This window comes from Myotis nattereri (assembly GCF_964212035.1).
Source record: "Myotis nattereri genome assembly, chromosome: 5".
NCBI classification, from domain to species: Eukaryota; Metazoa; Chordata; class Mammalia; order Chiroptera; family Vespertilionidae; genus Myotis; species Myotis nattereri.
The window spans coordinates 55197408-55224719 of record NC_138080.1 but is presented as its reverse complement, the minus strand read 5'-3'; the positions used below and the strand labels follow the sequence as shown (position 1 = coordinate 55224719).

The following is a 27312-nucleotide window of genomic DNA, read 5'->3' as shown; positions in this document are numbered from 1 at the left end:
GCTAATTTGAGACTTAAATCTAATACCGGAGTGGAAAATCTAGAAAAGTATTTTATCTTGTGGTTTCCTGTCACCTCCCCAAGAGGGAGAGGGCTATATTTCTGTGTAGTGCTGCCATTAGCTTATTAGTCAACCAGGACAGGAATCAAGATCTATAGTTTGGTCTGTGTGGCAGATATTGCAATCCCAGGACTGTAATGGCCTTCCATTAATACTTACAGGTTAATAACATTGCAACGAGTTGGCAGTGACACCTTGCATAGCATGTGTTCTTCATGCAGTCAGTACTGTGAAATGGCTCACCCACATTTCTCACTGATCAAGTCTAGATTTTAGCTTCTTTTGACTTTTCAACTGATTACCAAGCCGAGCCATCTCCGTTTCTCCAAGGTGATGTCAGTTTTGAAGGTCAAAGATAGATGATCTGGTGTGATCTGCAGATGTACTGTTTAATAGATATTATGAGCTTCCGGGGGCTCAGTAAGAGCATGTTTTGCCATCACTATACATGGGAAGCACAGGGTTCAAAGTCTACCAGTCACTGTGTTTGTGTTGGTCAGATTTCAGACTTCTGGCTCCTGTGTGTCCTCCCCAGGCCCCTGGCTATTTTAGTGAAGAGAGTGGTCATTGACACCCAAGACTGCTAACTCTGATTGGAGAAACTTCTTATCACACATAAGTAGAACCTTTCCTTAGGGAAAATTTCTAAAATATCTCCAATTAATTTCTAAAAAAATCTTTGCACATGATTGAACTGAAGAATGATATTCATTGATGTTGGCAGAGTTGTCAGATTTAGGAGAAAAATTATATAGGACATGCTAATACTAAAACAATGATTTGTTGTTCATCTGAAATTTAAATTTACATGGGTGCCCTGTATTTTATCTGACAGCCCTAAATACAGGTAATGTTAAGAAAAAGAAAAGAAAGTTAGAAAAGAAATATCTCTGCTGACATTGGGCGTGGGGAAGGGAGAAAATCAGTAAAAGTGTATCCTGATTACTGCAATTGCAAGAAAGTTGACTTCAGTCCAGTTTACAAGAAACTAGAATTTTTCGGTTAGACTAGAAACAATGAGAAAAGGGAAGTGGGTAGAAAATACACAGGCAGGAGGAGTTGTGTGGTTTATAAAAGACCGTTGTATTCCTTTTGATCTTGGGGAATGAAAAATAGCATATTACAGTGTTAAGGTTCTTTATAGATTACTTGATCTGCTATCTTCATTTCCCCTGGAAGGAAATTGGAACTGAAATATTGAGAGGCTAAGTTACTGGTCACATTTGTATAGTCATTAGAAGCAGAACCAAGACCAAACCTTGGTCTCTGACCCTTCCTTTCTGAAAACCTGTACAGTACGGCTTTGACACACCTTAAGTTGAGAGTCAGTCCGTGTACAATCAAGGACTTCTGATAATGGAGACATGGGAAGAGAGCTTTCTTGTGTAAAAGGGATTATGGCATGAATTGAAGCAGCAATAACCAAAATACCTTCTCGTTTTAGTATCTGCACCCTTCCTCCTATGTGACCAGATTCACAATGTTCTCAGCATGTATTTCTGACTTATTTGGGCTCCTATCAGTAGCATCACAGTTTCCTTATATAGAAACTAAGGGAATTTGGGTTAAATGATCTCATGGTGACATATGACTCAAACAATCTATATTGTGTGCATCTCTCTTAAGGAATTTATCCCATATAAAATAGAGATCATTATAAAATTGTTCAAAATTAATTTTAGTTAATTTAACTAAAATTCAATAGTTTGATGTAGAAAGTCAGTGTAATCAAGGATAGCGATATTCACAGGATTGAATCTTCCTGAAGAATACGAGTTGACAACTTGGAGAGGACAGAAAAGTTTGAGGATTAGAGTTAGGGGTGGAGGAGTACAGAAGTAGGTAAAGCACAAACAAGATACAGAAATAAAAATGATCTTAGAATGTTCTAGAAAATCAGACATTGACTGTAGCATAAAATTTGTGCTTGGCAATAATGTCAGATAGCATTGCCATGATCTCCGTGGTCCTGTCCCTCTTGCCGCTAGTTCTTTTACAATTAGAATGGAACCCCTCACTTTGGCTGGTCTGGTCTACCCATTCTACCTTCTTCACCCTCCTAAGGAAGTTTTTCAGGGCCTGCCAGTCACACTGTGATAGACTGGACAGAAGATAAACTGGCAAATGAGTCCATCTTATGGCACATCCTGAATATGGCTCAGTAATGTCGTTGAAGTATTTCACTTCTCACATGCATGTGTCTTCTGCTTAAAGAGATGATCATGTATTTGTTGTTCCTCCAATACCAAGTATAGTGCTTTGTTCATGGTTAGTGTTCAGTAACATAATTTGCCTGAGTTGTTTGTTGTACCATATTGAAGACCAGGCTTGACTTAGCAGACAGTGGAAAAGAAATGTAAATGGTCTTTGACAAAAGGAACCTTCTCCATGTTTTGTTGTTGTTGTTGTTGTTGTGTGTGAGTGTGTGTGTGTAATGTGCTGCCAGGATCACGTAACTGATCTCAGCAAACATATGTGTGGACCACGTGCACGTGTGTGACCAGAAGGAACCTACAGATCTTGTACCCCAAGCCCTGAGTGTTATGAGTGAGAGATCTGAGACCCAGAGTGGCTAAGAACTTTCTTTAGCTTACCAAACACATTTTGGGAGGCACTAGAATCAAGCTCACCTCACTCTAGCAAGTACTCTTTCTTTAAGATGCCTTATTCTTTCTCATTTTTGCCTGGCAGTCCAAGAAAAGCTAGCTGGATTCCAGGTGTTGGATTGCTTATCTCTGTATGGTGTGCTTCTCTCCTTCCCTGTTAAACAAGCAAAGTAGAAGGTGCCCCTGGGAGTCAGGGGACCTGCTTCTCCTAACCCTGCCACTCATTTGTGTCCCAGCACCTCACTGATCTTCTCTCAGCCTCTGTTTCCACATCTGTAAATGGGGTGTGCCCGAAGTTCAGCATCACATGAACGCTAGGTCCCTTCTAGTTCACTCAGTCATTCAGAGGTAGTTCTGAACTAAATCGACTTTTAGAGGATTTAAGAGTGTGCTGTTCCTCTCTTCCTTCCCTCTTATGAAGTGTTCCCACAGCTTTTGCCAAAAATGCAGAGTATAAGTATGAGTGGGAGTGAGGGGGCGGGGAGAGGTGGGTTAGCCGATGAGTCTGAGCCATCCTGTGAGGCAGACCTGATGGTGGTTTCCATGCTCCTGCCCTTCATCCTCCAGGTAGCACAGGATGGAACATCTGGCCAACTCCACGGGATGACTGGGGACTTTGGGACAGTAGGAATCTTTAGGGGGTCTGATGCTCTGTCTTCAATTCCTCTTTTGTGGTTTAGCTGGGTGTCTCAATGTCTGTGAAGCATCATAACACAAAGAGCAAAAAGAGGCTCTTCCTGAAGGCATTGTAGGGGAAACCAGGGCAGCTCTCCCATTGAGGGAGCCAAGTGTGCCCTCTTCACTTCTTTTTAAGTGCTGAGCCTAACTGGGAGGGTGTGTGTGTGTGTGTGTGTGTGTGTGCAAACGCATGTGGCCTTGCTTCCTAGAAGGAACAGCGTACACTTTTGGCAGCAGAACTGAAATAGAAAAATTGACCTTGACCTATTTCTGTAGCTGTGGGAGACTTGCATTGTCCTCACAGGCATATGAAGACCCTTGCACTGCAAAAATGACAGCTGCAATCAGACACTTGCATTGAGGGAAACATCATGAATGATAATAGGAGTGCTGTTCCTGGCGGAGGCTGGGAGAGGAAAGAGCCAAGGCAGTTCCAACAAAAGGAAAGGGGTTGGGGTGGGGGTGGGGCGGGGATGGACTTCCATGTACAACTCGTGGTAGTGATGAGCGTATATTTAAATTATGTATCCCACAGTGACGTTGATGATTTAAGAGGGAAGACTTGCTGAATTCCTGTGAAGTGGAAAGGGTTATGAATCTTCCGTGAATATTAGTCCCACTGTACTGAAGGCAAAGGAGGCAGATATAACAAAACATGACTCGACAGCAGTAAGTCCTCAAACGCTGCGCTTCAGCAACACCCAGGAAATGAGCCCGGGGACTGGCCGTCGCCACCACACAGATAAAAGTGCATCCCTCACAGAGGCACCACAGACAGGCGCGGGAGCACAGCCAGCCACCCGCCCAGCCAGTGTCAGGATGTCCTTGTCACCAGCCCTTTGTGCTGTGCACTGCCCTTCCCTCTGAGAAGCCTCCTGCATCCTGTTGGCCCCGGACGGAAGTGTTGGGATCTCTTCCCACTGTCAGACCTCTTCACCCAGTTGCTCACTGGTGTTAATATTCCTAAGGTGGTCTCCTAAGCAGTGAAGAATGTAGAAATAGTGCCTCTTTTCATAACATGTTCTCCCTTCACCCAGACGAGTCATGTTTATCAGAAGCTGGGAATGCCATTGAAAATTAATGCAACTATGAGACACTTATTAAAAAGTTATATTAAAATTATAATTGACGTACAATATTATATTAGTTTCAGGCGTACAGCATAGTGTTAGACATATATATGCCTAGACAGTGGTCGGCAAACTCATCAGTCAACAGAGCCAAATATCAACAGTACAACGATTGAAATTTCTTTTGAGAGCCAAATTTTTTAAACTTAAACTATATAGGTAGGTACGATGTTATTAACTTAATTAGGGTACTCCTAAGGCTTAGGAAGAGCCACACTCAAGGGGCCAAAGAGCCGCATGTGGCTCGCGAGCCACAGTTTGCCGACCACGGGCCTAGGAAGTGATCAGCATGTTAAGTCTAGTACCCAACTGGCACCATCCATAGTTTTTGTGATATTTTGACTATATTCCCTCTGCTGTACTTTACATCCTGGGACTAATTTTACAACTGGCACCCTTTTCACTCATCCCCCACCCCCTCACTCTTTGTTCTTATTTGTTTTATGGCAATGCTTCATTTTAGAAGGGGGACCTGGCTTTTTAAAATAGGAGCATAGTCACTTCAGAATGCTGTTTCTGAATAAATCATGAAATAATGTGGGTGTTTTTGTTTTTGTTTTTAGTGAAAATGGCACTTTAAAAAACACATGACAAACTTTGTTCATCAGGTTCCTATGTTGGTGAGACTGCTTAGCCCAGGAGGCTTTCAGCCAAAGGCAGCTACCTGCCTGGACACTTCAAACACTATTAGGGAAGTGCTGACGAGACCACCACGCGCTGAACAGCAGCAGTGGCTGTCTTCCTGAAATGGGAGAGCAAAGGTAGAACTAACTTCTTGCTCTGTGAGCTAGTCCTTCTTCTGTAGTAGGAGGGACAAGAGACAGGTGTTTCTGTGGCGGGGGGTGGGGGGGTGGGGTGGGGGTGGTGGTTTGGGACTCGAACCAGACTAAGGCGGAACAGGTGAGAGAGGGAGGCGAGGAACAGGGCTGCCCTCCACCCGACTGAAACTCCTCCCTGCTCCCCAGCCAGGGCTGCTCCCCAGGGCCCTTGTGGTCCATTTGGCCCAAGCCTCACATTTGTGGAGGTTCCATATTTAGTTTTTAAAAATCACCTAATGAATTTATGCAGCTGTAATGTATGTGTATTTGCATAACTTGTTGCACTACATGCAGACTCTGTCACGGTTCCCGTAGCCCCCTTTGCATTTCCTCGCGTTTCCGTAAGGCGAAGGGGTCCTTTCCTGCTCAGCTCCTTGCCTGTCCCCCCATGTGACCCTTTTGTCTGTGGTGCTCCTGAGACAGGTCTCCACTGGGTCCCATTGGTCTTTGTCCTTCCTGTGTGCTGGGAGTCCTCCCTCCTGTTGTCTCAGTTGCCTGTGACACACCCATCGTGCTGGCGGAGGGTAGGTGGGTGGAGTTTATTGCGGCAATAACGTGCTTACGTTTGGGGTCCTGCTGGTGTTTAAATCCACACCACTCTGCAGCCATGCCTTCCTCTCCTTCTCACATCTGTTTTCTGCCTAAGCCCTCTGGTTCTCTGTAGACATCTCCATGCATCTGCTGGTGGTAAAAGCTGCCCCTCCCCACTTTGTGAATCTACTAGTACTATGAGCTGCTGAACCTGGAGCTCTGCCTCTGTGCTTCTCCTCCACTCATTCATTCAGTAAATAGTTCCCAAGTGTCCCTGATGCTGGGTACTCTGGGTACAACAGGGAGAAGGGTAGACAGTCTCCAGGTGCCGGATGTTTTCCCCATCCTCCATGGCTGCTGCGAGCTCATGCTGACCTGCTTAAGCCCCCATCTTGATATTCCATCTGGCCATATGCACCTGTCCAGGTTCCCGAGGTACCTTGCCACGCTACCAGAACCCCAGGGTAACTTCTGTTCATCCTGATGGGGAAGTAATGTGCCAAATTGTCTTCCCAGAGGGAGGCCCAGAGGCCTGAAAGCTGTGGCGAGGCAGGGTGTTCCCTAGGTCACTCAGGTGCCACGATGGTTTGGCAAATAGCCAAGAAGGGAAGAGGCTCTTCTTTTCAGGCGAATAACAGCCTCCTTGTTGGGAAGGGGATAATCAAGCCCAGCTGGAGAAAAGAGACCACGCTCCCTTTGCTTTTCCACTCACATCTAATCTCCTGACATGAGTTTCTGACATGAGTAGCATTCTTGCCCAGACTCGGGGCCCCAGGGAGGGGATGGTTATTTAAGACAGCTGGCTCCCCAAGCAAGACATAGAACTTGATGATAAATGCTTACAGACAACTTCCCTTCCTCACTGGTCCCAGTCCCAGTTTAATTGACACCCCTGGAGATTTGCAAAAATAATAATAATAATAAATAAATAGATGTCTCTTTGAAAGAATATCATGTCTCTGGATGCAAGGAAAAGATAAGAAATTCTGCATGCATACAGTTCATCAGTATTTCCCGGATTACGGAATCCTTCAGGGAGGGATTCCTTTTATGCATTCCCTGTGAAACAGAAGTTTCCTGTGCCTTTAAAACCTGACTTGTGTTTCAGTACAGAATAAATCTGACATATGATTTTGTTTCGTCTTCCTTTCCTTTGTCTTTAGAAAGGGGCTATAGTAATTCTGTCACCTGGCTGATTTTTTTTTTTTCTGGAAGCATAGATATAGCTCTATCATGAATAATTTTAAGTTTTACTAATTTAAAATGCCTTTTCTTCCAGAGTTTATACTTTTTTTTTTTTTTTAGGCCAAGAACCCCAGTTCTGTGGAATAGTGGTTATGCCTGTATCTCTATGCGGAAATGTCAGGCACTTGCTGCACACTCTGTCTCCTAATTGGAGATGAAGTCTGTGGGCAAAGAGTGAATTGCCTCACACATTTTTCTCCCATCTGAGAACTTAGTCACACTATAATAGTTATCAGATAGACACTAAAATGAACATCCTGAGGAAGTCAGATTTATTTGAAAGAATTTGGAAGTATTGAGGGTATGTAGAGTTTACCTTTGTAATTTTTCAAAAGTAATAATCATGTTAAATGGTAAAATGATACTTTTTAAAAAACAAAAACTTTAGGAATAGATCAGTGAGCTAAAAAAAAAAAGGGGGGGGAGAATAAGTAAGAAAAACTAAGACCTGGTTAGGTTGCAAAATCAATACTGAGTGAAAAAAGGAGACTTCAGGATGATGTATTTGGTATGATATACCACACATAACATTTTTACAACACACTAAACAAAATTCCTGGTTGTCTGTGGATATATGCATCTGTAGCACAAAGTCGAAGAACATGGTTTGGAAGAACCCAAGAAAATACTTGACAGAATTTTCCTGGGTTGGTAAGGAAGGAAGGGAGGGAGGAAGGAAAAATTGGGCTGGGGACCAGGAACAAAAGAGATTTTTGTAACTTACAGTGTTTTATTTCCCTATATTAATGGGATCTGAGGCAAACATGAAAAAATAATATTTGTTAATTCTGGGTGCTGGACATTTTTGCCGTACTCTTTGATCCTAAATTACTTAAGTATGTAAATTACCTTAAAATGAAAACAAACAAAGAATTTTTCTACCTTTATTCTAAAGTTCCACATCAATGTAAGAAGAGGTGCACAATCAATAGACACGGCCCCTCTATGGGTATTTGCATTTATTTTAAATTCTTTTATTGATTAATTTTTTTAGGAAAGAGAGAGAAACCTACAATTGCCTCTGGTTGACTCTTGCTTGTGCCCTAATGGAGGATCAAATCTGCTACCTGGTGTCCAATGAGCCAGGGAGGCATTTGCGTTTTTTAGAGCAGGTCTTGATAAGTCAACGAATCTAACTGCTGAGCTATCCAACTAAGTGCTTATTTTAACAACTTGCAAATCAGTGGTATGTTAGGGTGACCAGTTTGGGCTGTGTTTCAGGAACAGGTGCCTTCCAAACAGAAAAATCTAATTGTGGTCTTTGCCTCAGCAAATATCAAGTTCATGTTTCAAAATGTTGCCATGAATGATTCAAATGGATGGCATGCTTTTCGTTTCTGACTCGCCACAGGCACGTGACTTATTCAGAGAATTTCTTTGGCTGTAGAGGTGAGACCTTCTGAAGACCGCCCTGGGGAAACTTTCTCTCCTTGCTTTTCCTGTGGGATTGATGTTGGTTTGAAAATGAACATCGTGATTGAAATGAAAATTTCTATTTCTTGTCATGTGATGCAGCTAGAGAAATCAAAGTCTCATGTTTCCCGCAGCTCAGAACTGCCCCCATTTATTTGGACTCAGAACTAGCCTACTTATCAGGCTGACCCACATTATCAATAAAACAACAAGAAAGCCCATAAATGGGAGAACATATTTGCCAATGTTATCTCAGATAAGGGTTTAATCTCCAGCATTTACAGGGAACTCATACAACTTAACAAAAGGGAGTTAAACAATCCAATCAAAAAATGGGCAAAGGACCTTAACAGACGCTTTTTGAAAGAGGACATACAGGAAGCCAAGAGACATATGGAAACATGCTCAAACATCCGAGAGATACAAATCAAAACAACAATGAGATACCATCTCACACCTGTCAGAATGGCTATCATCAACAAATCAACAAACAAGTGCTGGAGAGGATGCAGAGAAAAAGGAATCCTCCTTCACTGCTGGTGGGAATGCAGAATGGTGCTGCCACTGTGGAGAACAGTATGGAGTTTCCTCAAAAAATAATACCCCCTCTAGGAATACATCCCAAGAAAACAAACACCAGTCAAAAAGGATATATGTACCCCTATGTTCATTGCAGCACAATTTACAATAGCTAAGATTTGGAAACAGCCTAAATGCCCATCAGCAGATGAGTGGATTAGAAAACTGTGGTACATCTACATAATGGAATACTAAGCTGCTGTAAAAAAGAAGGAATTCTTACCATTTGCAACAGCATGGATGGAACTGGAGAGCATTATGCTAAGTGAAATAAGCCAGTCGGTGAAAGATAAATACCACATGATCTCACTCATTTATGGATAATAAAGACCATTATAAACTGATGAACAAAAATAGATAGAGGCAGAGAAGCACTGAACAGACTGTCACACTGCAGCCGGAAGGCAGGGAAGGTTGTGGGGGGTGGGGGTGAGAGATCAACCGAAGGACTTGTATGCATGCATATAAGCATAACCAATGGACACAAGATAGTGGGGGAGGGGGAGGGCATGTGGGGGAGGGGGTATGGAAGGTCGGGGGGAGGTCAATGGGAAAAAAAGGAGGGGGGACATATGTACTATTATTTGTAATACTTTAAACAATAAAAAAAAGTAAAAAGAAAAATAAAACTAGGAAATACACAGAGGGAAGGAACTTTGTCATTAGACAGTGGAATTGGGGCACTAAATTTTCTTTTCTTTCCTTCCAGTCAAAGTCTCTAACCCTCACCCAGTTTACTCGTGTCATACACTAATTTTTTTTTAACTAGAAATATGTCTCCCTAAGCCAGTGATGGCGAATCTATGACACACGTGCCAGAGGTGACACGCAAACTCATTTTTTTGGTTGATTTTTCTTTGTTAAATGGCATTTAAATATATAAAATAAATATAAAAAATATAAATCTTTGTTTTACTATGGTTGCAAATATCAAAAAATTTCTATATGTGACACGGCACCAGAGTTAAGTTAGGGTTTTTCAAAATGCTGACACGCCGAGCTCAAAAGGTTCGCCATCACTGCTAAGCCCACCAAATATTAAGTGCCCAAAGTTAGAAGTGGGCAGAGGAGCTGCTTAAAGGGTCATGGGGGGGATCTTTTTGATGTAAGAGGTGAAAGTTCAGAGCATGATGGCAAGGGAGGAGAAAAATAATTTTATTAAGATGAAAGGAACCTAAAAAGAGGACATGATTTTTTTTTTTTTCACATAGGGATGATTTTCCTATAAACCTAAATAGCCCTACTATATTAGACCATAGTAACATGTTTGTGCTGACAGTGCTGAGTGGTTCATGTTTCTCAGAACAAGTGTAGAATTAACCGACAGAGTTTTTTCATACCCCCTTAACTGATGGTTCTTTTAGTCTCTATTCCAAGGAAGGTCGTAGCTACCTGGATGCGCTCAACATATGCTAAACTGATGCCAAAGGTGTAGACTAATCCGAGGATGGGTTTTTGTGTGCAGAGAATATATTTCTGGAAAACGTTGGCGGTTTTGCCTTTATGTTAAAAATTTAAAGGTTATAATAGTAATACATATTTATACTCTTACAGTTTCTAGTTTGGCAGCAAATGGAGTCCTATTCTAAAACCATATGATGCTAACTTGTGCTTTTAATTTGTTTTCAGAAAGAGTTTGCCAATTTGTTTGAAGATATCAATTTCAGAACATACTCATTATTCCCTAAAGTAAAGAGATTGGCCCGAACTTGTGTTGACCTTATGACATTACCTAGAAGTTGATCCTTTAAAAAAAATTCTAGATTTAAGCTTGCATACTTTTCATTCATTTACTCATAAAAGTAAGACAGAGAAAAATGGCCTGGTTATTTCGGTTTTAGACAACTATAAAAACTTCTCTGACTTAATAAACTGTCTTATGTTGTTTTTCGTAGATTTTAAATCACACTGTTTTCTTCTTTAGGGGAACATTGTGTGATCAAGTACAAAGTCAGATAGGCAGAGTTCAGATCTCAGCTCCTCCCTTACAGACTGTGTGACCTCAAGCAATTTACTGAACCTCTCTGAGCCTGTTTCTTTTCCTGTAGAATGGGAATCATGATGCCGACTTCACTAGGTTGTTTTGAGGGCGAGTGCAAGTTATGTGTAAATGAGACTCCTTGTGTGTAATGTGTAGTTAGGTATTCCCTGCTGGTTCCCTTCCCCTTCCTGTTGGGAACAAAGATTTGGGTTAGAAAATTGTCACCTTTCCCTTTGGTTCTCAGTCACCTCTTCTGTAACTCTGATGATTTACCTTTTTGTTTATTATTTGAAGATAACTGAGTCCCAGAGAGTGTTGACTCAGGTTCTGGTGACATCTGTTTGAAAACGTTTAGCTCCAGACATGACAATTAGAGAAAATCTCACGGTGGTTGGCTTAATAGGTTTCCTCTGACTTCCTGTCCCGAATTCTGCTAAAATTTTGCTCCAGCCTCCCTCCCTTAGTGGAAAGCTCTGGAGCAGATTTGGAATTTTTCCCTGAGGGAATTAAAACTGGGGCCCTCAGTGGGGGCAGTCAGAGGGTCAGCTTTGAAATTACCTATTTAATAGGAAGAGTGGTCGTTGTCTCTGCTCCCAGAATACATTTGGTAGCTGAATATCTATGAATTTTTCAAGACCCTTTCATCCTGTGGATAGAGATATTTACTGAAACCAAATGGTTGCTCTCAAGGTTCTATGATTAGTCATGATTAGTGAACAGTCATTATGAGGAACCTATCGTGGGAGGAGGAAGGTTAGATCCAGTATTTTTTAATGGAAGCAAACCAAATGCAGGGAGTTGTCTGTAGATGCAATTAAGAAGCCTTTTACTGTAAGTACTGCCATCTTTTAGCTTCAGTTCTGTTTCCATGGCAACCAGATGGTGGGTGAGTGCCAGGCTGAATGGTTTTACAGGAAACTGAAAAACATTGCTATTCTGAGTAGCTGGCTTTTTGCTGTAGAATGGGATCCTTCCCTTACTGTATGCCCGCCAACATTTACTGGGAACAAAGCAGGCTATTTATGCTAATTATATTCTGAGTGGAGAGTAAAGAAATGGAGAGAGAATCTGAGCCCCTGCTTGCTGCTCTGTGAATTTGGTTTTCTGGTGTTGTTCCTAACATTTTGGAGGAACCAAATGACTTAACCTTTTCTTTATTTCAGATATGGTTTCCCCATTTTAGCAGATCTTATATTCTAGAGATAGAACTGGTTAAAAAAGGTGGTGGTGGTGGTGGTGGTGGGTGTCTGGGATAATGTTAGTTATGGTGAACTCAGTTTGCTGAGCTGATGGCTTTTAAGCATCTGCAAGGGCAGTCTTTTCTTTTTTTAAATGTCCCCTGCTAGCAATAGACAGATAATGGCTCAGAAGCTATTAGGCTTACCCTTTATTGTATGTTAAAATTGTCATTTGGATTTTCTTTATATCTTTAAATGCTGTATTTCTATTTGTTTGCATGATGGAAAACTTATGTATGGTAGAGAAGCCTTTGGGAGGGGTTCAAAATTAAGTGCAGTTCCCTTTTGACAATATGACTTGTAACGTGACCATTCTTAGGAAGAAACAATAAGGATATTAATGCAGTTCCATTAAAAGCTTATGTAATAATTTTAATTTCAAATATAAGCCACTTACTAGACTTCTTTTCTGAGCTCCTTCAAATCCTCTTTAGAAGTGAGCTAGAAAATTTTTTTTGTTTGTTTAATTACTCTTCAGTAGCCACAGCCCTTTAAAGCTGAATGATGAAAGCATTTAATTTCAGTGGGAGATATGGACTTTCATTTCTCTCTCTCTCTCTCTCTCTCTCTATCTCTCTCTCTCTCTCTGTCTCTGTCTCTCTCTCTCTCTCACACACACACATACACACACACACACAGTTAAAATGAAAGAAAATCTATTAAAAATTTCCAAGGTGCATTTTATACTCCTGATACCCATTATTAACATTATTTTTTTTTCTACAAAATGTGGTCCTTGTTCTATGAGCTAGACATTTCAAGGGTGCTAAGATTTTGACCCTGACTATATTTAGATAAGTTGATGCCAGTTTAAGCTAGTCTCTCACTGAGATCCAATGATGTTTCTTTTGCATTTTTATCAGATCTTGGACTGTTAAACCAAATATGCTTGGAAAGTACCTCAGGAGCTCGTTATTAAATACAACCTCAGGTCTCTGAATTCCAACAAATGGAAGGTTGAATAGCAAATTACTTTGCTTTGAATCCCCTCTATTGAATGGTTGTAGTAGTAGATTTCACAAGTATCTTTTTCTCAAATCACCCTGAAATAATGATGAAAGACATTTAATTCCTCAGTTAGAGCTTATGTCATCTAAGATGAGTTTTTAGAAAGTTACTCTAGAGCCAAAATTTGATCAACTGTTTGCGGAATAACTTCTTTAAGGAGCTATAGGATGTGACTGGTGTGTTCAAGGAGCTTATAGATTACCTTGGCTTAGAAAGCCAACATCATACGTCCTATAACAAGGACTGCCTTGCATGGGTTGACAGGAATTCACAGAAAGAGTGTAGATGTCTCCTCTAGAGAGGGTTCCTTAGAGCAGTGGTTCTCAAACATCCTAATGCCACTACCCTTTAATACAGTTCCTCATGTTGTGGTGACCCCCAATTTCGTTGTTACAAATTGAACATAATTAAAGCATAGTGATTAATCACAAAAACAATATGTAATTATATATGTGTTTTCCGATGGTCTTAGGTGACCCCTGTGAAAGGGTCGTTTGACCCCCCAAGGAGTCGCAACCCACAGGTTGAGAACCGCTGCCCTACAGGAAGAGGGACTCAAAGCATTTTTTTATTTCAACAGAAATGTATTTAACAAAGCCTGCATGTTAGGTGCCATGTACTCTGCTAGAATTATAGTGATGAGCTAGACAAGGATCCTGTATGTATGCAGCTCCGCTGAGACATCTGGACACAAAACCAGACCATTACCTCAATGGTAATGTCTATGTTGGACAAATTACAGAGCTTTGAAGGAACACCTGGATGTGGAGGGCATGAAGATTTTTTTGACTGAATTTGAACAGAAATAAGTCCCAAGTGGACAATACTGTTTACCTACTTAAAATAGTGTTCCTTTTCTTCCCTCTCCAGAAGAGTGCACTCCACTTTTCCAAAAGAAGTCTCCAAAAATATAAATATTAAGCTTTCCTTAGAAACAAAAATAGACTTCAGAATTTTTTAGGAAGAAGAGCTCTTAGAGAAAGCCAACCTGCTTTCCCATCCTCTCCTTTGTCACTCTGGAAAGGGAAAGGAATAACACGCTTTCCAAAGAGCGCCAATGGCTCGGGAAATGGAGACCTCCCCTGGTTCACAATGCAGTGTGCAGGGAAGATGGCAATCCTGTGTCCTCTGCCTTTTTTATTTTGAGGGAAGGATTTTCTATGTTCCTAGTATGTGCATAGTATTTTAAGTCTTTGTATCTGTCTCGATATCCTCTAATAGAGACCAAATAGGGAAAGAAAAAGAAAAGTGGTTGTGGCAATCTGTTAAGAACTAGCACTGAAATTATGGCTGCCACCTATTCCCCTTGACCTAATTAATCTGTCTACTGAAGGACCGAAAAATTACTGTTTTTAAACGGCCCACATTCATTTGGAGAGCTTAGATATGCTCCCATAGATACATTATTTCTCAGTTGGACGTCTCCCATTAGATACTGCTGATTGCTTTAATTTCGTACCTTAGCAGAAATATTACTTTCCCCTCATTTGTGTAGCTTTCTCTTATACGCCACATAGCACCCATTATCCCTGAAGAGCTTCTTGCATTGAAGAAGGAATTAAAAGCAAACAGGAGGTCTTCTAAACTGATACCCTTTTCCTTACCCTTGTTAAAAATGACTTTGAGATATTATTCATGGTATTGCTATTTTTTTTCCAAGTCAGATGTATTGGCATGGCCCCTAACTCAAGGTTACATCTTTTTTTAAAAAAAATTTTATGATAAAAGGAACAAACAGACCACCAGAGTTAAAGAACAAGAAATAAGTTTTAAGATAGAATTATTTGAGTGTCCAAACATATGAAATAGTCTTAGCTATTTTTTTAATTTTTTTTCTTGTTTAAAGTATTACAAATAGTGGTACATATGTCTCCTTTTTCCCCCCATTGACCTTCCCCTGGCTTTCCCTACCCCCCTAGTCTTAGCTATTGAATATTTTATTTTATGGGATGCTATTTTCATTGTTATTTATTCTTTATTCTTCCATATTTCATAGCAAATGTTCTATTACAGCATCCTCCTAGTGTAACATTTTGCACTGTAATTATTAATTTTCTTGTCCATCTCCATGACTAGACTATGTGCTTCTTGTCTTCTGTTTATGCCTGGCATATAGCTGGTACTTGATCAAAGTTAGAATGCATATACAGCAGTAAATTAATGTGGCTCCTATTGGGGAGAGAGAGTTAACTTACATTAGACCTCGGCATTTTATTAGATGTTTTCACTTTAAAAAGTATCAACTGAGTTTGGGGCACTGCTAGCAACAATGAAACATCTTGTCCCATATACGTGTGAAATTCAACCACAGGAAATAAGTGCATTACATGGTGGTGGTGATGGCAAAGTAGATGGCATCGGTGGCACCACCCACCCCAGAGAAGTTATTCTGTGTCTGTGAACTCATTTCCAATAGGAACAACTCCATACCAAGCCACAGTTCCATCAACAAAAACGTATTGAGCATTCAGCAAAGCTAGCACTCTCCTAGAGCCTAGGAAATGATGACCAGGAAGTATATGTGCCCATTTGGAGGTCATGGCACTAAAGGGTGGTCAGAAAGGCAACTCTGCCTGAGGATCAGCAGGAGCAGAAATACAGTCGCAGGAGCCAGCACTGAGGTAGACGTGACCCAAATGTCATCCATAAACAGGACTGGATAAACACAATGCTGTATATGCATGTAACCGAGTATTTATTCATTCAGCCATAGAAAGGAATGAAGTACTGATATGTGCTCCAACCTTGTAAACACGCTATGTGAAAGAAACCAGTTGCAAAATGCCATATGTTGTGTGGTTTCATTCATAGGAAATGTCCGAAGTAGGCAAATCCATAGACAGAAAATATTTTATGGGTGCCTAGGGATGAGGAGAGGGAGGCCTGGAGAGTGACTGTTAATGGACATGGGATTGCCTTTTAGGTGATGAAAATACTCTAAAAGGTTGTGGTGATGGCTGCAGAACTCTGAATATACTAAAACCAGCACGTTGTATACTTTAAATTGTATGGTACGTGAATTATGTCTCAATAAAGCTGTTTCACAAAAAAGAAACCCCAGCACTGTGCAGATAGGGAACGCAAGGTAGTGGTGAGTGGCTGAGGCGGAAGTAATGATGGAAGTAATGATGCAGGAGAAATGGCAAAGTCAAGAGTGGGGGGAGGAGGGTGGGGCCTGGTGGGTCCCTCCTGGGTGCCCTAAGAAGGAGCATCGTCTTGTCAATGAAGGAAGCCCCGCAGTGGTGTGTGGTCGCCCTGGTACCTTTGAGACAGAACATAACATTGCAATCTTTCTTTCCACACCTGTGAGAACAGTGATGCCTGAAACTAGGGGAGCAGTGACTACTGGGATTTAGGGACCCTGTTACTGTCCTGGTATCGCAGTGCTGTGTTCAGGTCACCCTCGTTTTATTTAATCATGACCCCAAGACATGAAAGTAGTGATGCTGCCAATTCAGATATGCCAAAGAGAAGGCATAGCGCTTCCTTTAAGTGAAAGGGTGTGTGTGTATAGCGTTTGGTGCTACAATCCAAGCAGGGGTCCTCAAACTTTTTAAACAGGGGGCCAGTTCACTGTCCCTCAGACCGTTGGAGGGCCGAACTATAGTTTAAAAAAAAACTATGAACAAATTCCTATGCACACAGCGGTGGCAAAAACACCCGGCGGGCCGGATAAATGTTTTTGGCAGGCTGCATGTGGCCCGCGGGCCGCAGTTTGAGGACCCCTGATCCAAGGTTTCAGGCATCCACTGAGGGGTCTTGAAATGTACTCCGCCCCCCTCACCCCCACAGATAAAGGGGGAATCCTGTACCTTTCCAAGCAGTTTTCATACATGAATCCCCCAAATACCCAAAGGTTCACTCTACCGGAGGTACAGAGAGTCATGGCCAGGGTGCCATGCTGGGAGGCGGAGCTGCTGGGAGAGTGAGGGAGGGTAGGTAGGAAAGAGACTAAACCAAGAGCAGAGACCCCATCCACCCCAGCTTTGCCGCCCATTAATCAGAAACCTGGAAAACATCGCTCTACCTCGAGTGTGCGTCCTTGACCTCATGGGTAGACAGGAATATTGGTCCTGGCTGTGACCACCTCATTCTGGTGTTCTGAGGTCAGGAGACACTCTGAAAGCACCTTGTGAAGAGCAAAATTCTTGGAAATGTGATACCAAACAGCTTTTCATTCCAACTCAATATTATAAGTGAGGCATACAAATGTGTTTAATTTGGGCTGCTTTGTTCATAATAAAGCATGTCCCACCTAAAAAAAAATGTATTTAATTTTGCTGACTTTTTACTTCACGTCTAACATTTCTAATTTGTTTCTTGGATGTGATTTTTTTTTTCTAGGTTACTTGCCTGCAAGACTTTTTTGGTGATGATGATGTTTTTATTGCATGTGGACCTGAAAAATTCCGTTATGCCCAAGATGACTTTGTCCTGGATCACAGCGGTAAGGCGGTTCCTGGACCACCTCTGTAACCCTGAAACGGGTTTGGGATGTAGCACTGCGCTTGGGGCATGTTAAGTGGGCCTTAGCTCATTTTTGAAGAAAGATGGCATTGGCAGCACTATCTTTGAATTAATGGAAGTAGAGAATAAAATCAAAGTATTTACCTAGTTGTGAAAACAAAACACACACAACCAACCCCAAGTCAATAGTTAAGTAATTTTCATTTTTAGCAATTTTGTTCTATCTCTTTACTGCATTGTTTTGCCTTAGAAATGAATTTCCTGCCCTCTTTCAGAATGGATGCTGGTTGTGCTACCTTAATTGTATGGATAGTGTTAAACTTGAAAAACAGTTAGTTGTACATTTCCAATGTCCATAAAGAGATACAAAAAATAATAACAACTAAGTTGTTGTTAATGATTTTTACCTTACTGTTTTGTTTGTAACTTTAGAAAAGCAGTGACATGTATTGTTTATATATGTAGAAAAATAATGCAATTTTCATTGATGGGGTAGGATAGTTCTTTTTATTTTAGCCAATAGATGGAGTTTTCAATTAATTATCAATAACCTTGGTTATTTCCTTATAGTTTCTGGAAATATTGCTTTAAATATAAACCTATTACAGTAATAGTGATTATTTCCACCAGTGAAATCAATTTCATCTATAACAAGGTAAAATCATACAGGCATAACATTTCACGGAGGAGAGGGTTATTAGAAATACAATCTCACTCTTTAAGTTCATGAATGAGGGAAGTATTTCAAAAATTAGACTCAGGGGGACTCCTTCCATTTGTAGTGATTCTGACAGTCCAGAATTAGAGAAACATATTACCAAATAAATACGACAATCCATTGACTTTTAAAAATTCAGGATGGTCCGTTCTGTAGAATCAAACTTCCTATGTAACCCCCCTCTGCCTCGTCCTCCCCCTTTCACAGTTGCCTTGGGGTAATTTATCTACCTTGTGCTTGTGGTTCATTGATGTCCTCTTTGTTTTCCTGTTGTATCTTTCACTGCTGCCAAACTTCTTTGAGTGTTTCTGTACTGTCTTACATAGTCTCTTGGACTGGCCCTGCTTTAAACTGATAATATGACTGCCAAGTCCTTAAAGAATTGCAGGTGATGTCCTTTCCTATGACCCATGTAACGTTCTCCCTGATTCTCAGGAATGATTAAGGTTGCACAAAATATGCTTTTACATGGCATCTGTATTTTACATCTTTCTTGATGTTAGCATAATTTCATTTCCCAGTACTTCTTTGATGTCCATCTTGGTCATTTTGAAAGTTGAGACACTGAAACTCAATGCTATGCTCTAGGTTACAAAGTTAATTTGGGTAACAGCAAGAGTGAAACATGTATTGAGCACTTGCTGTATACGTGCCGGTGTTGTACTCCGTTGACATGTATGCTGTAAACGTTCCTAAGCTAGTTGGATCATTGGTAGTTTCAGCTACAGATAGACTCATTAGAGAGAAGTGGAAGCTACTGACAGCTTCCCTCTCAATGGCTAATTCCTGAACCTTCTGCACACTAGGGATGATAACAGTGGCCTTCTCACAAGATTCTGTGAGGATTAAATGAGTTCACATATAAAGCAATTAGGAGGGTACTTGGTTACATAGCATGTGCTATGCTGTTGTTCATGTTGTTATTATACCACCACCATCAGGTCACAAAATTTTTCAATGAAAGCAGGTCTCAGACCTAATTCTCCCACAGGTACACTTATATTCTCCCACAGGTACACTTATATCCTCCCACAGGTACACTTATTAGGAGACAACGTTTTTTTCAAAGTCAGTCATTTAACTTGGGTTGTAGTATTGATGAAGTCCCAACTGTTAGTCCTTTTGGATTCCTGACAAAGTCTTGCATTAACATCAGTGAACCTAGTGTTAGTCAAGTAACACAACCCTCAGAGCTGGAAGCAGGACTCAGATTCCTAATCCTGGGCTGTAGCTCTGAGCTTCTCGTACTGGTTCTGTAGGTTTAGATATCCTGCCCATAAGAGTGGCAGTGCCTTGAAGATGCTTCAAACTCATTCGCACACCACTCCCTTCCATGGCGGAGTACTGAGTAACATGCGCAGTGCCGATTAACTGAGCTGAAATCGCTACAGCCCCCTCCCTGCGAGGTTTTGATTGGAATCTTTCAAATGCTACCCATTGTCCTCTGGTGTGTATTTGCCTGATTAGTGTACTTCACATGTTAATTTATTGCCGCTGGGGTATCCATTAAAGCTAACCCACATTTCAATCATCTTACATAAATTGAAATATTTTAATCTAAATTACAGACAGTATGTTATCTAATTTAATCCTTAGAACAATCCTGTGATGCAGATTTTATTTTTATGCCATTTTGAGGGGGAAAAATAAGGTTTAGAGCAGGGGTGGGCAAACTTTTTGACTCGAGGGCCACAATGGGTTCTTAAACTGGACCGGAGGGCCGGAACAAAAGCATGGATGGAGTGTTTGTGTGAACTAATATAAATTCAAAGTAAACATCATTACATAAAAGGGTACGGTCTTTTTTTTCAATAGTTTTATTCATTTCAAACGGGCCGGATTCAGCCCGCGGGCCGTAGTTTGCCCACGGCTTGTTTAGAGTGTAACCAAAGTCCCCTAGTTGACCAAGTCAAATCCATGCTTCATCCAAAATCTGCCATGAATGTAAAAGCCATGTTCTTAATTATTCCAATTAGAACTGCTTACCTTACACGTTATTTGGCTATTTATGGGAAGACCGAAGTTACTGTTTAGTTTCCTCCAGTTTCGTGCTCCACACATTGGAAAGATGGGACAGGAAGGGGTTCATAAATTAGGGTTCTGCATACCCTTTCAACATATGTTCAAGATTTGGAAAGAATCATAAAAGTGTAGCTTCTGCCTGTCCATGCTGCGGTCCAAACACCGTTGCACATGTTTAGATTAGGATTTGTGTGTGTATCAAGTGAGGACACTGGGCTCTCTGTGTCCATCTGGAATAATGAGGTGATGTTACAGATGTGTAGCCTCAAGGTGTACTTTTCAGATGGTAATAAAAAAATGACCAGGTAATGGTTCCAGGCAGGCAACTGCTTTCCCATGTGACCTTCCTCTGGCTAGTGTTAACACCAGATCTATTTAATGCACTTTGCTTCCTTTCTAGAATGCCGCGTCTTGAAGTCATCGTATTCTCGCTCCTCAGCTAAGTACTCTGGATCCAAGAGCCCTGGGCCCTCTCGTCGCAGCAAGTCACCAGCCTCAGGTAGTGAATGGGAGAGGAATGATGGCCATAGGAGCAGCATTTCACTCTCCTTTTGTTTTCTTCAATGATTGTGAATCCTTGGTCTTCCCACTGCTTGTATGCAGCCAGGTTCCAGAAGAGCACGTAGATGACATGATTTTTAAAACCAAAAGTCGAAGTCTGTTTCTCAAAGTTGTAGTAAGTTGTCTAAGAAACTGGCTTGTTTTGTTCTGACACATTTTTTTTAGAACAATCTTATTAGTTCAATTCTTCTCCTTGATATGTATGTAGAAGTTTCATATTTGACCATATTTGCATTTTAAATGTTGTGCTATATGGTTGTGGACATTTTCTTCTCTTGCCAATTTAAACCTTACACATACACACACCTAGCATAACAATGTATTTACTCGATAGGTTTCCACAGGCTTTTCCTTCATCAAGTAATTTAATAGTAGCCGTGATTCTTCTTGAAAAGAAGTGCTTTACTTACTTAAAAGTCAGACTTAACTGTACTTCAGCTTCTCTCGGGCCCTATGCCTATAGATTTGTCATCATTTTGAGCCTTTTGGTATTTAAAAAGTATAAAAACGTCCATGAACATCTTGATGTATCAATCCTACAAGCTTTGTTTATAGTATAATTATGAATAACTTAGCTGATATTGCCAGGGGCAGGGAATCTTTTTTTCTGCCAAGGGCCATTTGGATCTTTATAATGTAATTCTCAGGCCATATAAAATTATAAACTTAAAAATAAGCCTGCTATATTTGTTCAGACATTTCAATTAACTCACCCTGAATGCCTGGGCAGGGCCAGGTCAAATGATTTCTTGGGCCTTATGCATCCCGTGGGCTGGACATTCCCCACCCTTGGGAAAGGCTTGTGAAAAACCATGATTTCATGTGGCAATCTAGAACATGTGAAAGTAGAATCAACAACTGTCTCAAGCATCCAATTTTTGTAAAATACTGCATTTGGGGGCCATTTTCCTGTTCACTGCTTCCCCCTTCAGCACCCACCCCACTTTCTCTGGGCTAGGTTGGTTCACCCTTCTGTTTGTGTGCAACTTTAAGCCTGCTGAATAACCACTCTCCTTACTGTCTCCTCCTCCTCCTCCTCCTCCTCTGTGTATACTGAATGTGCACAGTAAAGAGGGGTGGCCCCTACTCCAGTGCCTACTCGACAGCCAAATCCCCAGGTGAGCCATGGTTAGTATGGCTTTGTCACTCAGCTGAGTTCCTGTTGTTGTTGTTTGCCACATTTCTGTTTCCTTTGCTCCATTTCCATGACTGTATCTGGCTGGTCCCAGTGTGCCTCTGTGCAGTACGCAATGCTTCACAGTACGGAGGGCGCTTCAGCCTCCCTTACCTACAGGAGAACCGGTCGTTGTCAGAAGGTCGCCAAGTGCCTGTCTGTGTGTAGTCACAGTCCTAAGCGATGAAGGAGTTAGTTGCTAGTCAAATTTGGAAAATATTCTATTGAAAAAGACCAAAGTTTGTTGGTAGTGTGAAAATGGCCACAGACACAATTGTACTATTCTATTGTCACCTTCATGCCTACCTTGAGCTTAATAGGCTCAATGCTTTCTTTCTCTTCTGAAAAGTGTAGACAAATATGAGTATTTTTAACTGAAAGCACCTTTCTGCTGTTAAGCTTATACAATGCTTTCTGTAAGTATCTCACACTGGGAAAGCTAACATAGTAGGAAATTTGCATAAATGCACTGAACTGAGCTTATCTTATGGAAGATGTAGATTTTTGTCAGGTTCTTAGCTTTCGTTTAGTAATAGGGTTACAGCCTTCATAATTCTCCCTTTAGGTTTCTAGCTTGTGATGCTTTCATAATTGGCCAATATTTTTGAAAGTATTCAGAGAAAACAAACAAACAGTAAAGTCCCCAAGTTTATTTCTTACCTGAAGTTGAGGGAGGGGGGATAGAAGCCTCACTTTGGGAGAGACTCAGGAGCATAATGAAGGTGTGGGAGCATCACAATGCCGCTGGTCATTTGTTATTTAGTAAAATAACAAATGAAAGTGGGGCGAGTGTTTCAAGAATCAGGTATTATGATGATTCCAATTTTGTCTCCCTGAGGTCAAAAGAGGGAAATTAACATACTGACCTGAAAGCATGTTTCATAGCCACATTTGTCTTTCAGACCAACTGCTTCATAACATCCATATATATAAAAGCCTAAGCTCCCGGTCGACCATTTGACCAGTCAACATATTGAAAGTAGCTATGATGCACACTGACCACCAGGGGGCAGATGATCCAACCAGTAGGTTAGCTTGCTGCTAGGTTCAGCCGATCGGGACTGGGTGAGACGGGCCGGACACGCCCTGGAATTCTCCCTGATCCCTCCCCAGCCGGCCAACCTCCTGTGGCCCCTTCCCAACTGGCCAGCCCCATCGGCCCCAATTGGGACTGGGTGAAACGGGCCACATACACCCTGGAGCCCTCCTTGGCCCCAATCTTGCACTGATGGGGTCCCGGATTGCAAAAGGGTGCAGGCCAGGCCAAGGGACCCCACAGGTGCATGAATCCATGCACCAGGCCTCTAGTAGTCTAATGAATGCATACATCTTTTTACATTGAATTGATTTTGGAATGCTTAGTAATTGATTCACGAATCATCGCATTCCAGTACCCCAAATTTTTAACTGAGTCCATGTTTGGATTTGGGTTAATAGAATAGATCTTACATAAGTAAAAGGTGTGAGATTTTTTTTTAAAATACATTTTTATTGATCTCAGAGAGGAAGAGAGAGGGGAGAGAAAGAGAGAAACATCAATGATGAGAGAGAATCCTGCACACCCCACACTGGGGATCAAGCCTGCAACCCAAGCATGTGCCCTGACTGTGGAATTGAATCATGACCTCCTGGTTTATAGGTCGATGCTCAACCACTGAGCCACGCCGGCAGGGCAGGTATGAGATTTTAAAATCACCTTTCAGAGAGCAAGCAGCTTCTTTCTAAGAGATCAACCTCACAACACAATGCAGTTCTAGAAAGTTGAGACCCCAGTCAGTTGCTGGGACTTCACTGTGATTCTGAAGAAAGTTGCTAAGCGGGGATGGGCAAAAGTAGGTTTACAGTTGTTCGTATGGAGAAAGATATGCAAGTTGTGATTATTACAATAGCTTTATTAACTCAAAGAAATGTCACAATGCTGGACCTGGAGATTATTATGTTACGTGAAATAAGCCAGTCAGTCAGAGAAAGATAAATCATCACATGATCTTACTTATATGTGGAATCTCATGAACAAAATAAACTGACCAACAAATAGATCTGTATTTACTAATATTGTGTTCTCTTCCCCACTTCCAGCTAGGAAAGAGTTTTGTATTTTAAAAGCCACAGTACCCAGAAGTATAACTTGCTTTTATAGACTGCTTCAACTGTTTTCTACCTCTTAACCATTTAAAAAAACTCCAGGGGACTCCTTGGAATTTCAAACAGAGCTAGTGACTTTGTAAAAATAATATTGTACTTTTTCAATCTTGGGACAGAAATATTCCCATGAGTGTTGTGGTTGACTGCATTCCTCATCCAAACTCCAATTTATTGTAATAGCAAACTAGTGTGTAAGAAGCACATAGAAATTAATCTGGAAAACATAAGTGGGTAATAGTTACCATAATTGGAGCCTTCATAATTCTCCCTTTAGGTTTCTAGCTTGTGATGCTTTCATAATTGACCAATATTTTTGAAAGTATTCAGAGAAAACAAGCAAACAGTAAAGTCCCCAAGTTTATTTCTTACCTGAAGTTGAGGGAGGGGCAGATAGAAGCCTCACTTTGGGAGAGAATTAGGGGCGTAATGAAGGTGTGGGAGCATCACAATGCTGCTGGTCATTGCGCCCCTCCCAGTGGGCGGCGGCAGTGTCAGGGAGAAGGCACCGTGGAGCCCTGCCCCGTGTCCCACTTCCCCTCCCAAAGACTGGACAGATGTGCAAGCAAATGATACTAAGGACTGCTCATTAGAACCTTCCAAATGCTATCGGGAATTTAGAGGCTCCATGCGACAGTGTCTCTTTAGGATGAGAATTATTGGGGGGAAACGTGGACATGTCGGTACTGACAGCAGTTAAACCCTGGCAGTGAGTTTCGTTAAGAAACCCTGTTTAGGCCGGGGGTGTACTGTAAGGGAGATTGGTCAATTACACAGATTATCATTGGCAGGAATTTATTTTTTCTCCTTTAGTCCCTTTTCTATCTCCATTCCAAGGAAAGCTTTGATATTAGTGTGGTGTCTGAATATTACTGAGAACTAACAGCACTTACTGAGTAGGAACTGGTGGCCGATACAGATTCTGTGTGGTATGTAGGAAAAAAGATCTAGGCTCACAGCAACTTGACTAGTTCGTTGTCCGTAATCATCTCTATTTTATATGAATTCCTGCCACCAGTTCCCTATAAAGAGAATTTTAAAAAGATATAACATTAATTGAAATTTAACTTAATTGGCAAAAAATCAGGGCTGGTAAATACTCTTAAAAGTTTTTAATTAATTGGATAGTTACTTGTTTTGTACTTGCACTCTATATACCCACATACATTTATTAAGAAAATGTAGATAACTGATAATTATTTTGAGTAATTTTAAATTAGAAAAAAAGTTAAAGTTTGGTAATTCAAAAGTAAATAGAACTATTTTTCATTTTCACTTAATTTTTTTTTTAATCCTCACCAGAGGACGTGTTCATTGACTTTTAGAGAGAGGGGATGGGAGAGAGGAGAAGAGATTCAGAAAGAGAGAGAGACAGCGAGAAAGAGACAGAGTCAGACAGTCATCTATGTGAGAGAGAAATATTGATTGGTTGCCTACTATATATGCCCCAACTAGAGATTGAACCCACAACCTAGTTATGTGCCCTGACTGGGGATCAAACCCTCAACCCTTCAGTGTACGGATGACCCTCCAACCAACTGAGCCACCCAGCCAGGTCTTCACTGAATTTTTTAAAATGAGCCATACATAAGCAAGCATGACTTCAGGGGTCCCTATCAACCCCTGTGGACAAAGGATTTATCTAATCCCAAATACCAGACCCAGGACTTCTACCTCCACACAAGGACTCATACTCATCTTTTTTTTTTTTTAATTGTGTTTGTTATATCTGATTGGTTGGTTTTGTGGTTTTTTTTGTAAATATATATTTTATTGATTTAGAGAAGAAGGGAGAAGGAGAGGGAGAGAGAGACATCAATGATGTGAAAAAATCATTGATTGGCTGCCTCCTTCACGCCCCCTACTGGGGATAGAGCCCACAACTCAGGCATGTGCCCTTGACAGGAATTGAACCCAAGACCCTTCTGTCTTCAGGCTGACACTCTATCCACTGAGCCAAACCAGCTAGCGCTGGTGTTCACCTTTTTAAATCACCTAGTCAGGACCTTTATGACTGCGTTTTGCTTTTTATACTTATTAGCATCATTTAAAATAATAGGTGTCTGCTTTCTCATGTTAAAAAAAGAAAAGGAGATGCATTTTGCTTTGCTTTCCATAGAGATGAATGGCCGTTTTGATCTACATTGGGCAAAAGCATCAAAGATTCATGATTAAAGGGGTTATAAATACTCCTTAGAAAAGAAAAAAAATTACACCAATATTTGATGTTAACTACCAGCTGTGAAATTACAGCAGACATAGATCCAGGGGAATCAATCAGGAATAAGCATGAGTCATGTGGAACTGTGTAGCGAGCATTCTGTAGTGTAGACTCTGTGACCTGCCTTCCCCTGTAGCAGCAGTGGCCGCACTCTTCCAAGCGTAGGCTCTGAATTGAACTTTCAGCCTGAGAAGTATGCGGAAGTTTGGAGGAGGGTGTATAAAACAAAGCTAAACATCAAATGTGCTAAATGATGGGGAAGTTAATCTGTGAAGAAAAGAAAATGAATTAGAAATAACTAGTCTAGATAAAAAGAAAGTTGAAGAATGTTTTTGTATAGCCTTCAAACAAATAAGTAGATGTTACAAGGAAAATGACCATTAATTTTCTTTTTCCATTAATAATGCACTTAGAAAATGTGTTTGGATTATGGTGGAGCTGATTTTGGAGAGCTATAGAAAGTCTTGGTTATTCAGGCTGATATATATTATATATATATATATATATATATATATATATATATATATATAAAATATATATCAAGATAGCAGATATTGGGGGTTATGAGACAATCTTCATAGGAAACCATTGCAAAGATAACAGTCATTCATCCCTACCCTTGCTGGTAGGCAGGATATATGGACAAGTTCTCAAGTCTCATCTCTAGTTCCATAATGTTCTATATCTTTGTCTATGTCACCGTTGGAAAGTTATTATTGA

At 41.0% G+C, this 27312-nt stretch overlaps 1 protein-coding gene across 4 annotated transcripts in view; it reads left to right on the top strand.

The window, feature by feature from the left end:
- The window catches only part of DCLK2 (doublecortin like kinase 2), a 142919-nt gene that overhangs the window by 69652 nt on the left and 45955 nt on the right, over positions 1-27312 (top strand). For 2 of the 4 annotated variants that reach the window (XM_081090947.1, XM_081090946.1), the window contains exons 3-5: positions 17632-17734; positions 20895-20993; positions 22123-22173. In XM_081090947.1, coding sequence (XP_080947073.1) covers positions 17632-17734; positions 20895-20993; positions 22123-22173 — 253 coding nt within the window. The remainder of the gene's footprint in view (positions 1-17631; positions 17735-20894; positions 20994-22122; positions 22174-27312) is intronic. The other 2 variants (XM_081090949.1, XM_081090948.1) reach the window with 1 other exon arrangement.